This window comes from Drosophila takahashii, chromosome X (assembly GCF_030179915.1).
Source record: "Drosophila takahashii strain IR98-3 E-12201 chromosome X, DtakHiC1v2, whole genome shotgun sequence".
Taxonomy (NCBI): Eukaryota; Metazoa; Arthropoda; class Insecta; order Diptera; family Drosophilidae; genus Drosophila; species Drosophila takahashii.
In genome coordinates, this window is record NC_091683.1 from 16473883 (window position 1) to 16490840 (window position 16958).

Sequence of the window (16958 nt, forward strand, 5' to 3'; positions counted from 1 at the left end):
AACGATGACAGTATTTACTCGACGGATCAGTATTATAGTTAGCGATTAGCCTTAGACATAGTCCTAAAACCCTAGATCGAATCGGAATAGTTTGTAAAGTGTACTGGAGATTTTTTTTGTTTTTTTTTCTCCTGCCCGTAAGAAAAATATGTAAGTGTGTGCGTGTGTGTGTATGTAAAGGGACTTTCCCTAAAGAAAAAAAATGAAAATGAAAAGAAAAACAAGCCGCGTCCCGTTGGACCAGCAAAAAGATCGTAGCATAAGTCGAACTATCACTGTACATACTATATATTGTAGCCGAGGCGAAGATACATTTCCGTAGCTCCTAAGCAGATCAACCGATTGTAAACAGAGGCCCCCAAGAAAGATAGCTTAGTCAATGTAGCGGAATGATTCGAACTCGTAATAAACCCAAAATACAGAAAGCTCTCGCATTCCAAGGGAATGGAAAAGCTGAAAGAAAGAATAACAACTGTTTGGGGGAGCTGAGGTGATCATAGGTATTGCAATTTATTCTGAAAGAATATTGTAAAAAATTATACATTTATTATTATAATACTTTAACTCACTTTTCAAGGGATTTTAAATAAAATTTCTATTTATATTAAATATTAGTTTTAACATTTTATAAAAATAGTTGAAAACCGTTTTTATAATTTTTATTTTTTATTGTTATTCTTGTATTTATTTTTAAGAGTTGATTGATTGTTTCCAAGCAAATGCTGGGCAATAAATGTGATCATCTCAACTCGCCCTTTTCTCACCCTTCGATTTATTCGAAACTACACTTTCTTAATGTACGAATAAATAGAAAAATTCCCCCTTTTTATGTGTGTAAGCAGGGAGCCCCAGAACGCAACTACATAATCCGCAATACCCATACCTAATCAAGACACATTTTATACGTAAATCAAGCTTAGAAAAATTACAAAATATGTACTTAATACGATATAAATATGCTACACATAAATATATATATATACACATATATATATGTAAAACTACATCTAGGTAATTGTTTTTTTTTTTGTAATTGTAATAAGCATAAATTGGAGGAGAGGAAAAATAAACTATGCATACATATTATCAATGAATTCGAATTCATAAATTTAAATAAATGTTTGAAACTACAAAAGAAAACTACGAAACGAAAAGAAAAACAAAAAAAAAACACAAACGAAACTTGCGTAACTTTGTAAATGTTGAAATATACCCAATTGTATATTTATGACAAGTGAAGCAGTGAAATAAAATCAATAAAAACTTAAATGAGTAAAGATGTTAATAGCGTTCGTATTTGACTAGGGGAGTAATTCAAATTTGGCGCGCCTTTAGCATAAGCTGTTAAGTATAACAGCGGGCTGTTACTTGCAGACATTTTTGTGCTGTTAACTTTTACATTGGGCTGTAAGACGCAAAGGTGCAGTGTTGGTTAAATAAATAAATATTTTATTATTTAAGGCTTTTATGATTTAGTTGAAATGTTTATTTTAAAAGTTGCTAATTTATTTATTTATTTTTGAAATTTTTTTTAGATGTATCTTTTTTTGAGTGCAATAACACTAACTTTTACAGCTTTTATAACACTGCTCCGCCATCTTGAATCAACCGTTAGGATTTTATTGGCGTGTCTTTATTTTTAAGTTTATGTCAAGTTTTGTTCATTGTTTATAAATTGTTTATAAATCGTATGAGAGATAATGGACTGGTCGCTCATCATATCGATCCTGATCAATTGTCTATATGCCTCGGCGCTGGACGACGATTGTCCCACGCTGGCCGATGGGGACAGTTTGTCGCAGACCCAATTGCTGGACCGCTTAACCCATGGCTGCCGGTACGACCGACTGGAACGACCCATCACCTATTCGGAATCCGGCCAGCGATTGCCGGTGGACGTCTATATGCGCGCCTACATCTACTTCATGCAGAATCTCGAGGCCCACGATCTGCAGTTCAAGATCTACGCCCTCCTCCAGATGCGCTACCTGGATCCGCGTCTCAATTTCCGCAACGTGAGTCCCAAGCGCAGACAACCGATTTTGGGGGAACAGCAGCTGCGCGACTCCCTCTGGATGCCACACATATTCCTGGCCAACGAGCGGGACTCCAGTATTTTGGGTGAGAACTGAAGGTTTATAAACCTTACATATATTACAATGTCCCCAATAAGTTATATCTTGAAAAATACTGCTACAAACAATACTAATTTTCCCTAGGCTTCTAATTAATTATCCTATTTTTATCATATAAGCATATTTATCATATCTAAAGATTATTAAATCTTAAATATTTTATCATATCTGTATATTATTAAACCTTAAATATATTACAATATCCCCCACTACTACAAATAATTCTAGTTTTCTCTAGGCTTCCATTTAATTATCCTATTTCTATCATATTACAGTATTTATAATATCTAAAGATAATAAGTTATAAACCTTAAATACATTAAAATGTCCCCAATTTTTAATAACTTATATTGGGAAGTACTACTACAAATAATGATGATTTAATTATTTATATATTTATTTATCATATCTGAGGATTATTAAACCTTAAGTATATATTACAATGTCCCCAAGTTTTAATAAGATATCTTCGGATATACTACCATTTCTATTTAATTATCATATATGTATCATATTTAAAGATTATTAAACCTTAAATATAGTACAATGTCCCCGAGTTTTAATAGTTATAAAGGAAAATACTACTAGTTTTGTATAAATATATATTTTTTAATATTGTCTTGGAAAATATACTACTAGTTTTCTTCCTATTTTAATCATATTACCATCATAATGATATGATAAGTACCAAAAATTCCACAGGTATCTATCCCATCACCCTAAAAACAGTGACTCCGATTAATTTAAATCTCCATTTCTCTTGCAGGCCTCACGGAGAAGGACATCCTCACCTCGATCTCCCCCGACGGCACCGTGATCGTCTCGAACCGGATCAAGGCCACCTTGTACTGCTGGCTCAACCTGAAGAAATTCCCCTTCGACGAGCAGCACTGCTCGACGATTCTGGAGAGCTGGATGTACAACACCTCGGAGCTGGTGCTCCACTGGGAGCAGAAGCGTCCGATCACCTACGACGGTGCACTGCATCTCACCGAGTTTGTGCTGCAGCGATCGTGGTCGAATGAGACGGTGATCAATGCCGATTTGAGTGATTTGCGGCACGGCGCCTTTGCGGGCAACTACAGCTCCCTCAGCTTCACCGTTCACCTGACTCGCGTGGTGGGCTTCTACCTGATGGACTACTTCCTGCCCTCCATGCTGATTGTGGCCATATCTTGGGTATCCTTCTGGCTGCAGGCCGACCAGGCTCCGCCGCGCATTACGCTGGGCACCAGCACGCTTTTGACTTTTATCACCTTGGCCTCGGCGCAGGGAAAAACCCTGCCGAAGGTGAGCTACATCAAGGTGTCGGAGGTGTGGTTCCTGGGCTGCACCATCTTCATATTCGGCAGCATGGTGGAGTTTGCCTTTGTCAATACTATTTGGCGTCGCAAGAAGAGTGTGCCGGTGAAGAAACTGAACAGCAAGCATATTTTAAAGTCCACGCTATCGCCGAATCTTCTCAGGCGTCGCAGTCACGCCAGATCGAGATCGTTTTCGGGCACAGCCCTTCAGAAGGCCGCCGATACGAGCTCCCTGGGCGGTGCTGGGTTCAATAACTACCTGACCGTCAATCTGCCCATCACCACGATCAAAGAGGGTCAGGTTCTGGACGAGCAGAGGACCAGGAACCTGCAGAAACTGGACGTGAACTTCGTGGAGAGCGCCTTTGGGATGCCAAGGGGAGCGGCTCAGTCGACGGGAGGCATTAGTGCGGCCAGCAGCACCCAGACTTTGACCAACAATAATCGCAACGAAGGCGGTGGCGGAGTGGATCACCAGGAGGAGATCGACCTGAGTGGCTGGACCACCCTCACGCCGCAGGAAATCGCCATGTGGATCGACAGCCGGGCTAGATTCGTTTTTCCCCTCGCCTTTCTCGTCTTCAACCTGTTCTTCTGGACATTTGTCTACTGTATTTAAATATGAGAAATTTTAAAAAATATTTAATTTATGTTTTTGTTGCTTTTTATTCACCCTTTACTGCATTATGGTTAATTATTATGAGTTTGTAAATTGGAGATCTCTATAAAAGTATGTTGTTTTTATTATTCTGTAAAACAAAGATAACTACATAAATATTATTGAAATAAAAAACAAATTTTAATACAAATTAACCGTATTCAATTGTATTTTATCAAAATTCCATATTTAAGTTGTGTGGGATTATGTATTTGAACATTTGAAAAATTCTGTAAAAGTATGTAATTATTATATTAACCGTATTTTATTTTATCGAAATTCCATACTTAAGTTATGCAGGATTATTTTAATATTGCGATTTTAAAATTTGTACCTCTATTATAATTTTTCTTCTTAAAAAACAGTTCAACGTATACTACTTTTTGTAGAAATTTCCATTTTAAAAATGCAATGAGCTTTAAATTTTGTATTATTCAAAAACGATTCCCTTTCGCGCCTCCAACGCGAGTACAAGTATCGATAGAAGTATCGATGAAACAGCTGGGGGCACCAGCCATATGCTAACCTGTGCGTCAGAGCAGCACCGCTATACTCACCAGCTATTCGTATTCGTTTTTCCCCCACACATACACACACACGACACACGCACACAGCGCAACAATAACAAAAAAAAAAAAAGACGACGGACACAACTTCGTCGTGAATTGTAAAATACAAAAAAAAACGCACTAGTTTGTTTTTTTTCACGTGTAACTACGCCAAAAAAAAGGGCAAAGGAATTAAGCAGCAAAAAAAAGAAGAAAATCGGCGCAGCAACAACAACAAGAGCAGAGAGCCGCATATATGTGCGTGTGTGCAAGTGCAAGGCAAACATAAACAACGCGAGTGTGTGTGTGTACAACGAAAAATTAAAATATTGTATAAATCAAATTTATATATAATTTATTTTTTTTGTTGTTTTGCCATCATGTATGCCATATAGTGATCCCTTCAATCAAGAGGCAAACACAAAAAGAACTTGAATTGTAAAAAAACCGCAACACTTGCATAGTTTTTACAAATTAAAAAAAAACAAAAAAAAAACGAACAAAATAAGAGGCAAGAAGGCAAAAAAAAAAAGAAGGAGCTGAATGCTAACCGGTAAAGATAGCGGTAAATTGCGAGGGAGAAGGACAAGAACAACAACAACGACTGCGGAGGGGGCGAGGAGCAACAACAAAGTGCATATATTCTTCCTTCTCCCCCACCTCCTCTCCATCATCTTCTTCCCGATTTACTGCTATAATGGACACCATCTGTAGATTGTGCTTCCAAACGGCAACGGTATGTTAACAAAAAAAAAGATGATATATACACATATGATTAGGTATATACACTTTGTTGTTTCTATTGATTTTTTTCCTCTTTTTTTTTTGGGGAGTTTAAACAATTGAATTTGCGCTACTGTTATTGTGCGCGGGGGGCGGAGTGGTGGGGGTTGAAAAGCGCGCGCATTGCCCCCCTTTCCCACACACCCATACGCACACAGGGAAATAACAAATACACACACACACATTCGACCCCAAACTATTGCTGAACAATTTTTATTTTTAGCCAACTCAGCCCGAAAAGTTGTTCAAGCCGACAACTTGAAAAAATATTATTTTTACATTTTGCTTACGCTTTGCCGCTCGCTTTTCACTTTGACTCCTTTTCAACCTTTCCTCCCCCCTTTGGTGTCCCCTCGCGGCCCCTCCGCCCCCCGCCTCCCATGAGCCACACAAAAAGAAATACATAATAAAACAAAATGACAGAAATTGCGCCAAGGCAGCCAAAAGACAGGGGCTGAGGGGGGATAGTTACAGGGGGGATCCGATACATTTATTTAAATATCTATTATTATTTATTTTGCTTTTATCTGTGAAAACTAATAATCTTGCTTTGCGTTGTTATTAAAAATTTGCAATTAAATTGGTTGTCAAAAAATTCAAAATAAGTAAAACGTTTACTTAAATTTCAATTTACTTTTCTATAATTCTCATAAATTACGTTACTAAAACTATACCCCTTTTTGTGGGGACGCCTCTGCCTCGATTGCTGGCAGAGCGGCGGCAAAACAAAACAAAAAGCGAAAGAATAACAAAACGTTGTACCGAAGAAAAAAAAACATGAAATGAAAACAACAAAAGTTTTGTTGTTGCTGTTATTGTTATTGTAGTTTCTTTTCTTTCTTTTCCATTCCCCATGTGTGTGTGTGTTTATCTTCTTGTCTGTTATTTCTAGTTGGTGGGAAAGAGAAAGGGAGAGGGGGTGGTGGAACGAAATGAGGTTGAGTTGCCACAATAAATAAAGAGTATTTTCTTTTTCTCGATCAAAAACTCCAATTGGAAAGGCTCTCTAATACCGATTCCATTCTTCTTCCCGTCGTCCTGTTTTACAGTTATTCCAAGTGCCCGGCTATAGCATACCCACGTGCGTCCGCTGCTCGGAGCAGTTGACAAATAATTCCAACTTCCATCAGTCGGCGGCAGCCGCTGCCGCCGTCGCTGCCTCGGCCTCTGCCGCAGTCGCCGCCTCCGCAGCAGCCGCGGCCACCTCCTCATCGACGGCCTCCTCCAGCGACAGCGACGCCATCGCGCAGCAGCACCAGAACCCGCAGCAGCAGCATCCAAACTCGCAACAGCAGCAGCAGCAACAGCAAATGCAATCATCCAGTTCTTCCGAGAACCTACAGTCGCAGGACGACTCCGAAGACGTAAGTCCTTTCGAGGAGAGGATGCAAGAAATGTGCAGTGAATTAAGAGTTGAGCAAGTCGTACCTCAAAATGTTCCAGAGGGGTTAGTTATTTTGAAAAAGTGCTATCAAAGTTCTAGTAAATCCAGCAATCCCAAGTTCAGTGCTGTAAAGTCGTAGTAAGGAAGAAAGAATAAATATTGTGTTGAAAAAGTCGTACATCAAAAGGTTAAAGTTTTGAACAGTAGTCATAAAAAAGTGTTGAAAAATTATAGCTGGGAGATCAAGTTAATCCAGTGTTGAGCAATTCTAAGTTAGGCAGCTACAGCAAGCGCAGTGCTGTAAAAGTCATTGTACAGAAGTTGCAGTAAAGTAAGGGTTAACAAATAAATTTAAAAAAAGTATAGAGCTACAATACTCTTTTTAAAGTTTTTCTTAAAGTTCAAGATTTAAAATATTAATGTAACCTGTTACTCGAAGAAAGGGATTTATTTACTGACTAGGCTTTATATGTACATCTGTATAGTTTCAGCCGTGGTCTATATAAAGCAAATCTTTTTATTAAATATTAGAAAAATATTAGGTTCAATAGAGCAATTTTACTAATTAATTTTCCGAGCTAAATTTCTAAAATTGGTTTCCATATTATAAGTGAATACAATTTGAATTATAAACTGAAGCAGAGAAAACCCATATTCTCGATTCTAGAAAACCAATTTATGAAATTACCTTTTTAAATATGAATGATGCCAAAAATGGTCAATTTAAAACTAATTACTACGTGCATTGTAAGCCCCCTTCGATTTATTCCGATTGGAATTATGTAGGTTTAGGGACCCCCACTTTCTTCGGGGGGCACTCCCCTGGGAATCCGACTCCTGCTCCTTCTACTGCACTTGTTTATTATTGTTGTGCTATTTTCTCTTTTTTTTTTACTACTCCCCCACTCACAAAAAGAATACATAAATACATATATATACTTACATACGTACATACTGCACATTCATAGCTGCTTTTTTTCTTCTTCGCTTCTTATTTCGCCGTTTCTTTGCATGTTCTTGTTGCCTTTCTTTTTCCATCATGCAACAGAGAATTGCAAAAAAAAAAGAAAAAAAAAGTATAAATAAAATTAAGAATGGGTCATGTCGACTTTGACGAATACTCTCTTTTTTAAATTGTGATTACTGGGGATCTTGGAAGAAAAGTTTGCACTCATTTGTTTCCAAATTTAAGTTCTCACAAATCAAATAAAAATCAATTTATTTAGTTTAAAAGTTTAAGAATTTACATTAATATCTTTGGCTGCAAAAGTTTTCAAAATCCTAAAATTTGATTTAGTAAACAATTTTATTTTGCAAAGTCTAGAAAAATTGGCAGAGTATTCGCTATTCCACCTGCTACTTTTCGCACTGCTCATTTTCTTGTTTTCCTTTATATTTATATATATGTATGTATATATACACATATATTTTGTGCTTCTTTTTCCATTAATATCTGCTCTGGCGACGTCGACGTCGACGTAGAAGTCGGCGTATCTCGGCGTTTTTGTGCGCTGTGTAAAGCGGAAAAAATTCATTTTCAGTTGACGCTTTTGGTGTGTGGGTGTGCGTAGCACGCAAAAGAACAAAATAACAATAAATATAAATAGTGAAAAAATATTAAATATAATTTGAGTGATTCCGCAATAAACAAACTGAATTCGCACGGGAATTTGCAATCCGTTCTTTTGGCCGCCAGCTTGTTGAGCGTGAGTGGGAGTGGGAGGGAGATAGTTCCAGGGTGTTGTCAATTTAGCTATTTTACCGCTAGTTTTATATATACAAAACTTAAAAAACGTTTTATAGAATTACCAGAAAAAGTTTCTAAGCCTATAAATTTTATATTATTTATTTTTTTAAATATAATATTTTCGCAAAGATGATTTTTTAAAAATTCTGTATTTATTCAATTTTATTTTAATTATTTGAAAAAAAAATAATGGGGAATATTTTTAAGAAAATATTTATACCCCTTAAAGTGTCTTTATCTTGCTTTCAAGACTTGACAACCCTGTAAGCGATAGCTACAGTTGACCCCCATTCAAAAAACAACCATTTCTCAACTGAAACTGATGCTCCATTTATTTCTTCAAGGTGGATCTGATATTCAACGAGGAGGGCTCCTGCCCACTATGCAACAAAACTTTCTCGCGCAAATCCTCGCTCATGACGCACATACGAAATCACTCGGCGGAGCGTAAGTTTGTGTGCACCTACTGCCACAAAGGTGGGTTTCTCCCTGCACCCTAAATATATATAAACACAACTCTATTTGTTCTATTCCCTTGATAATCTGTGGATTTTCTTCGACTTGCAGGCTTCACGCAGGCGGCCAACTTGCGGAACCACGAACGCATCCACACGAACGATCGGCCATATCAGTGCGTGGACTGCGGAAAGACCTTCACGCAAATCACCAATCTGAACAATCACCGCAGGCTCCACACTGGAGAACGGCCCTTCGTCTGCAATGAGCCCGAGTGCGGTCGCAGTTTCGCCCAGGTCAGTTGATCTAGGGAATATACTAGACATTTATAACGCCCCAGATTACCTCTTAGCTTTTCAAACCATTTAGAAAATCCTACACAGAGAGAATTCTGACATTCTTATCCATGTTCTTAAATGTTTTTAAAAAAAGAGCCATATTTTAAAAGTTGAAAATGTTTTTAATGTGCTTAAATCAAGCCGAATTTGCGGAATTTACAATATTTATCTCAACAACTAATCGATTAGTGCACTCAGTAGTGTACATTTATCAAGAAGTTATTTAATATACACCATTTAAATTTAATTTAAACTCTTCTAACCATTTTCTTCTAATATAAGGAACATTAAACTCAAAGTTAGAACATTATCTTAAAATATACTTTTATAGGGCCTAGAAACAAATAATCAATATTATATTTGAACCTTATCTGTTATATATTGGAAATCTTATCAAAAATTAAAATCAAATAACTTTTAATTGTCAATATTAAAAATGTTTAATATAGCTAGAAACTTATTTTCATACCTTAGACTAAAATTGCATTCAGACAATAGTACTTTTTTTATTTATTAAAATATTTTTTTAAATAAAATATTGAATATCTATTAGAAGTGTAAATAAAATATTTATTAAAATAAAAAAATAAATAAAAAACTCTTTTCCATTGCAGGTGACGAACCTGAACAACCACATGAAGTCGCACCACAAGGTGCAGCAGTACTGCTGCAACGTGTGCAACAAGAAGTTCACGCAGGTGACCTCGCTGAACCAGCACCTGCAGGCGCACGCCGGGGTCACCGGCTACTACTGTCCGCGGTGTCCGGAGAAGAACTTCAAGCTGCAGTCGCAGCTGCACACGCACATGAAGACCCACGGCCTGGCCTTTCCGTACGAGTGCGACAAGTGCGACGAGAAGTTCCTGCAGCAGGCACACCTCGACCAGCACCTCAAGATGCACGACGAGTTCAAGTTCAAGTGCGACATCTGCCCGAGCAGCTTTAACCAGGAGTCGCTGCTGAAGAAGCACGTGCAGCGGCACGTCGAGGGCCGCTACCTCTCCTGTCCGGTGGCCAACTGCGCCGAGTCCTTTGCGGTGCGCCAGCACCTGTCCAAGCACCTGCTCACCAACCATGCCCACCACGAGTTGCCGCCGCCGAAGCGCTCCAAGAAGACGGGCACTCTGCAGACGTCGCAGCCGCTGGCGATGATCGGCCAGCCGTTGTCCCTGCAACACACGACGGGGCAGCGTGAGTAGAAGCTACTAGCTACTGCATAGAATACTCGAAAATATCTAATTAAAATTGTGTTTACTCCAACAGGTGGGCGTCCGCCGAAGAACAAGAACAAGGCGACAGCGCTGGCCGCCACGGCCATCAAGATCGAGATCAACGAACCGCTCCACAGCCAGCATATCAGCAGTGTCAGTGGCCTGTCCATCCAGCAGCAGATCAACCAGCACATGCAGCAGCAGGCGGCCCAGCAGCAGGCGCAACAGCAGCAGCAGCAGCAACAGGCGCAACAGCAACAGCAGCAGCAGGCGGCGCAACAGCAACTGCTGCACCTGCCGATGGGACAGGCGGTCAAGGCGCGCTTCATACCCACTAAGTAGGTTAGTTAAGGATGGAAAGGTCTCTCTTAGCTTAAGCCCCCAACGATCAGCTGCTAAAGTCCCCTGATTAGCATAGCCATAGCCAAAAAGTAGCATCACATCCAAGAAACAAACACACACTCGCACACACAAAATACCATGAAATATGATATTGCGGATGCTTCTGAAATGCCTAGAGATCTCTGAAATGGAAAATTGTAAATTAGTTTTATTTTACTTGCGAATTTCTAGGTTGTGTTGTTTTTCCAACTGTTTGTAAAGATGAAATTTCATATGTACCGAAGGTTTTTCAAGGCCAACAATTATTTTTCCCCATTAAAAGTGTTTATAAATGCAAGTCATTCAAAAAGAAAAAAAAGTATGATTTTGAATAGGTTGTTTTAATTTTTTATTGACTTTTTCAGTACAGTTTTTTCAGTTTCCCTTTTACAAACACTTTGAAAAATAACATGACTTGAAAATTTGAAACGCAATATTACTTTTGTATTGAATTATTCAAACGACACAGCAAAATCAGTTTTGAGATCAGCGTGGAGATTTCTGAAGCATCCCGAATTTAGAGTCGGCGGCAAGCTGCTGGTTCAGTTTGGTGTCTGTCTCCATTTTCCGGTTCTAAATTTACCAGCCAAAGCAATAGACAAACCAAATGCCCCCGGAATAAATTGAAAGTAAACCAAACCGCTATGTATAACATCTAGAAAGAAAAACGCAGCACCAGATGGACAGACAAAAACACAAACGGACTTAAAATTATGCACATAAACACACACATCTTTATATACATATATATTATATATACATGAGATCAGGTTGAGAAATCTGCAACTTAAATCGAATTAAAATTTTAATGTAATGCAAAGGCACAGCGAAACAGAAAATAAAATGTTGAAAAAAATCCGAAAGCAAATACAAATTAACTACGATTAAAATTACGCATAGAGAAAGGCAACAAAAATAATTCGATTAAATTTGGTATGTATTTATGTTAGGCATTAGCTTAAGTGTTTTTATTTTTTTTTAATAAATCATTACAAAAAAAAAGGAACCTAAAGAAGGGAAGCAAGTTATAACGAGAGTTGTTTTTCTAAAGGCGCTTGGCTTATAAAATGCATTAGTTATATATAATACATATATAATTTATTTGCAAATACATTCCATTTAAAAAAGATAATAAATTTACATTGAGCTTAGGCTAGACGAGCAGAAGCGATGAGGCTAACGAGAAACGATCAGCGGGCTCAATTCGAGATGAGTATGTTTGGCTCGATGGAGTGCAGGACGTTGAATCCCTTGTGAAGGATGCAGGTGCGCTGGACGCCGCAGGCCACCAAAAAGTGAGAAAACTGTAGCGAAAGGCAAACAAAAGATTAGTTTTGGTTACTATAGGTATAGAATTCCCACCTCCACGGAGTGCTGATGGATGTTGCTCACGCAGACGACGATCTTGCCACGGAGAAGCGCCTCCAATTGGGGCACTTGCAGCGCCTCCAGTCGCTGCTCGCCCAGCTGGACGGTGGCGAAGGGAATGTTGATGCTGTGCGGCACATGGACGCGTCCGAACTCCACCACGCTGCGCAGATCGACGAGGATTAGTTCGGCCGGTGAATGAACGAGCAGGAAGTGCACGTCCTTGGCGCTGATCCGCGGGCACTGCTCCTGCTGCAAATGCTTCAGCTCCACGTCCGCCACGCCAATGTCCTAAAAAGGGTTAGAAAATTAGAAGCCATCTAATATCATAGCTTTCCACTCACCAAAGCCTGTGGCGGCTGGAGGCGCAGCGCGTGCTGGCGATGGGTAATACTCTTCGGCGTGGCCTCGTACATCTTCTGCGACTCCAGCACACAGCCATCCATCACGATGTCCGGCAGATCCGAGAAGAGCAGGATGCACTCGTTGAAACCGGAGGTGAGCAGCGTGCTCCGCAGCTGGCGCAAGATGGCAATGCCGATGAACAGCGGATAGGAACTGTCGCCCAGCATGAGTTTGTCCCACAAATGCAGGATCTTGTGCAGCGGGAAAACATCTGGCATGGGAATTACACAAGTTATTTAGGTTAAAAACAGATAATTTGAACTAAAACCCACGCGAGAACATGGTGAGGAACCAGGGTATGGCAAATAGCTCTGGGATAAAGCTAATGCTGGCCAAATGCTGGGCGAGCAGCGGCTCGTGGAAGGCAGTCAGCTGGGAGAACTTGCTCAAATACTCCTTGATCACCGCCGAATTGTCCTTGAGAAAGAACCACTGCAGATACTTTGGAATGAACTTGAACAGGCTGAGGAAGGCGAGTTCTGTGAAAGATAACAAGGATTATTTTTGGGAAACTAAGGAAAACTTTTATAAGTTTTATTTTAAAAATCACACTTTAACAGTTATTTTCTGATTTGTAAAGTAAAACTCAAACTAAACTGTTATTTTTTGAGTTTAATAATAAAAGTTGACAAATAACAGTTATTCGTCATGATCAAAAATAAAACTCAAACTTGATTTATGGCGATTTTGTGGGTAAAATAAATTTTAAAAAAATATAGTTATAAAATATGCGCGGTTGCCTTTTTTAACAAATTTTTCGTAAATTATATAAAACACGGTTAGCATGTTTCTTTTTAATTATTTAATTTTTTCAAACATGTCAAGGGAATAACTGTTATTGAGTTTTATTATAAAAATCAAAAAATAACAAGAGAGAACGCTATAGTCGGGTTCGTGTCCCGACTATCTAATACCCGTCACTCGGCTAAAAGGAGTGCGAGGGAGATGGATATATATTTTTGGATTGCGTATAACTTTTTAATGAATGGTCCGATTTGAAAAATGTCTTCTACATTTTGATAGGTATAAATATACACAACAAAATTCCATTTATACTTCTCGGAAATTTTTAAAGGTGTGGCCGCCAGACACATTTTAAAATCGTTAGTGGGCGATTGTGGGCGTTAGAGAGGGCGTGGCGCTCGTCTGAAATAAACTTGCGCTGCGTAGGAAGACCAAGAATATGTGTGGAAAATCTCAACCTTCTAGCTTTTGTAGTTTCTGAGATCTCAGCGTTCATACGGACAGACAGACAGACAGACAGACAGACGGACAGACAGACGGACAGACGGACATGGCTAGATCGACTCGGCTAGTGCCCCTGATCAAGAATATATATACTTTATGGGGTCGGAAACGCTTCCTTCTACCTGTTACATACTTTTGCACGAATCTAATATACCCTTTTACTCTACGAGTAACGGGTATAAAAATCATTACGGATTTGTAAACTACAATGGCTAATAAAAATAGTGGTGTATTTAAATATTATTTTGAACCTTTCCAAGTGACAATAACAGTTATTTTCGGTGCCTGGGAAAATCCCAACCGAACCCACCTTCATTGTTAAAGTTGAGATAGAGAAAGGGCGCCGTCAGCGAGTCCAATCCCTGCCAGTAGACATACTGCGGATGGGCAGTGACCCAGGCCTTGAGCAGCCGCCTCAGCTTGCGATGGCCGTCCGGCGAGGAGAGCAGCTCATCGTACTGATGGCACCGCGGTATGTCCACCTCGATTTGCCGATCGGTGCTGGTCGCCGTGAACTTGTCTATCTTCGCATAGCTGCCATTGGGCACCACCTCCAGGAGGGCAGCCCAAATGGGACCCCTCAACAGCGGCGGCACATCCACCGCCGCCTCGCTTCGCAGCTGCTCCGAGGTGTGCGGATAGCCCTGCAGGAGGCGCGTGAACAGGCGCACCCGCTGGAACTGATACTCGATGTCCTTCTCGCGGATCACCAGCGGCAGCTCCTGCAGTTCGCGGGCAAAGTGGGCGGGAAAGCGCGGCGAGTGGAGCAGCGGAAAGTAGACGCCGGCGGGCAGGCGACTCAGTCGCTGGAGCAGCGCCTTCAGGCGCAGCGGCACCACACGATCGTCCATCAGCTGCGCCTGGCTGCGACCCGGACAAACGCTGGCGCCGCTCAGGCGAACGATCTGAGGGAGGCCCAAAATGGGCGCCTCGCTGCGGATGAGACCCTCCTTCTTGAGCTCCGCCTGCACATCGCCGCCGGCCAGCTGCCAAAGATGGTAGATCTGGGATAAAGGACAGCGCAGGAGCAGCGGCAAGTGCTCGACTGCCTCGGGTTGACTCCTCTGCTTCGGAAGTTGCAAGAGGAGGCCCTCGAAAACGGGATGACTCAAGAGCTCCTCCGGCAGAGGCCTCCTTTTCGGCAGCACACTCAGGCAGCTTTCCAGCAGCTGTCGCAGACTGCTGTCCATTTCCGCATACCGCTCGTGGCACTGATGCTCCCGCGCAATCTTCTCCAGCACCCCGTTGCTCCTGCCGAAGGCCAGGATCTTCCGCACCACATTCGAGAGCTTCAGCTTGGGCCAGAGTTCGATTTGGAACAGTAGCTCAACGATCATGAGGGCCAGGGCCCAAATATCGCTCTTCACATTGCCATTCAGACCGAGCAGTCGCTCGGGAGCCATGTAGCGAATGTTGCCGATGGGAAAGGGCACGTAGGCACCGCCCTTGGTCATGTGGTGCAGCCCGTAGTTGAAGAGCTTCACCCGCTGGCCGTCGGTGGAGATGAGCACGTGCTTGGGCTCCAGGTTGTGGGCCACCAAATGGTGTTGGCTCAACACGTTAATGCCGCAGGCCACCTGGTAGAAGATCCTCAGGATCTGGGCAATGGCCAGCGGAGGGTGGCGCTTGGCATAGTCTTCTAAAGACAGTCCCAGGTACTCGGAAACCACAATGGTGCGCTCTAGAAAGATTGGGTTTTGAAATTAATTAATTAAAATTTATTTATTACGTCAAAAAAATATTAACTTCATTCTTGATTAAATATTTAGTTGTAATATTATTGAATATTTTAGTTTCAACAGTTAGGTCGGAATTAAAAACACTTTTTTTATGTAATATATTTTTAGAACCTGATAGCCTTAAGACAATTGGATAATATTTGCTATATATTTGTTAGGTTCCATTTTTTTAATAATAATAACTGTCATAGGAATAGAGTGTTTAGATGATTATGATCATAATTTTTTGAAGGTTATTAATAGTTAATAGAAATATAACTAATCGAAGAATTAGTGGGTGTTTTAAATTATATTTTATATGCGAGTTTGATGATTATTAAAGAACGCTTGAAATATTAGTTTCTATGCTTTCATAACTATTTATGTGCATATTTGGTATAAAACAGTTTGTTAGGACTAGCTTTATAATAATTATAACTGACATAGGAATAGTATGTTTAGATGATTATGATCATAATTTTTTGAAGGTAACTAATAGTTACATGGGATAAGACACTTTCCAGGGGAACTATAACTATTTGTAGAATTAGTGGGTGTTTTAAATGATATTTGGAATGCGTGTTTAGATGATTATGATCATAATTATTAGTAGTTACTTGGGATAAGACAGTTTCTTGGAGATCTATAACTATTCGTAGAATTAGAGGGTGTTTTAAATAATATTTGGTATGTGGGTTTAATAATTATTAAAGAATTAATTAATTAAGAAATTAGTTTCTAATCTGTTAAAATTATGTATGTACATATCCCATACTACTCAAATTAATGGGTGTTTTGGGATGCTGCTTGGGCTTAAGACTTATCTAGACCGGAACTGGATCTTCCCTCAACCCCTTAAACCCCCTCAACCCACCGTGCTTGCCGCGGATGACGTCCAGGTACTGGCACAGGTGCTCGTCCTGCAGCTCCTTCAGTTTCTGGGCCCTCCCGAGGATCGCAATCGAGTTGGGCGTGAGGGGCAGTCCGTTGCTGCCGCAGACGTCGCCGGGATGCAACTTCGCGAAGAAGGTGACGGCGCACAGGCGACTCTCCCTTTCCCGCTCCCGCGTGCTGCCCATCGCCTCGCCGGTTGATCACCGATTTCCCAATCAATGCGAGTCAGTGCAATTTTCCAGAATCCACAATCCAAATCATCAGCAACAATTTAATTTTGTTTTGTGGCAAAAACAGCTGATGGCGTTGCCAGACCGTGCCGACCGAGTGCAACGCCCCCCATTTTTGGCTGTTCCTAAAAATGTATGAAAAGTAGACAC

General features: G+C 40.5%; 3 protein-coding genes across 6 annotated transcripts; 2 read left to right on the forward strand and 1 right to left on the reverse strand.

Annotated features, from left to right (window-relative positions):
- Positions 1 to 1584: 1584 nt before the first annotated feature.
- On the forward strand, positions 1585 to 4178 carry LOC108068603 (pH-sensitive chloride channel 2). The gene is made up of 2 exons (XM_017158269.3): positions 1585 to 2121; positions 2902 to 4178. Exons 1-2 carry the CDS (start codon positions 1701 to 1703, stop codon positions 4056 to 4058), a joined length of 1578 nt encoding a protein of 525 aa, XP_017013758.2. The 5' UTR covers positions 1585 to 1700; the 3' UTR covers positions 4059 to 4178.
- A 525-nt stretch (positions 4179 to 4703) lies between these two features.
- Positions 4704 to 11976, forward strand: LOC108068625 (zinc finger protein 391). 4 transcript variants are annotated; one of them, XM_070218943.1, is made up of 7 exons: positions 4704 to 4949; positions 5041 to 5381; positions 6478 to 6792; positions 8904 to 9036; positions 9127 to 9311; positions 9968 to 10544; positions 10617 to 11976. In XM_070218943.1, the coding sequence occupies exons 2-7, from the start codon at positions 5343 to 5345 to the stop codon at positions 10904 to 10906; spliced, it is 1539 nt and encodes a 512-aa protein (XP_070075044.1). In that variant the 5' UTR covers positions 4704 to 4949; positions 5041 to 5342; the 3' UTR covers positions 10907 to 11976. The 4 variants fall into 4 exon arrangements, with proteins under 4 accessions (XP_070075044.1, XP_070075045.1, XP_044248957.1 ...); XM_070218944.1 differs by having other exon boundaries at positions 4704 to 4903; XM_044393022.2 differs by having other exon boundaries at positions 4704 to 5381.
- A 46-nt stretch (positions 11977 to 12022) lies between these two features.
- On the reverse strand, positions 12023 to 16905 carry LOC108068622 (TBC domain-containing protein kinase-like protein). The gene is made up of 6 exons (XM_044392978.2): positions 16559 to 16905; positions 14277 to 15647; positions 12991 to 13197; positions 12658 to 12929; positions 12308 to 12604; positions 12023 to 12249 (listed from the first exon to the last, which is right to left on the reverse strand). The coding sequence occupies exons 1-6, from the start codon at positions 16761 to 16763 to the stop codon at positions 12145 to 12147; spliced, it is 2457 nt and encodes an 818-aa protein (XP_044248913.1). The 5' UTR covers positions 16764 to 16905; the 3' UTR covers positions 12023 to 12144.
- Between the last annotated feature and the right edge of the window lie 53 nt (positions 16906 to 16958).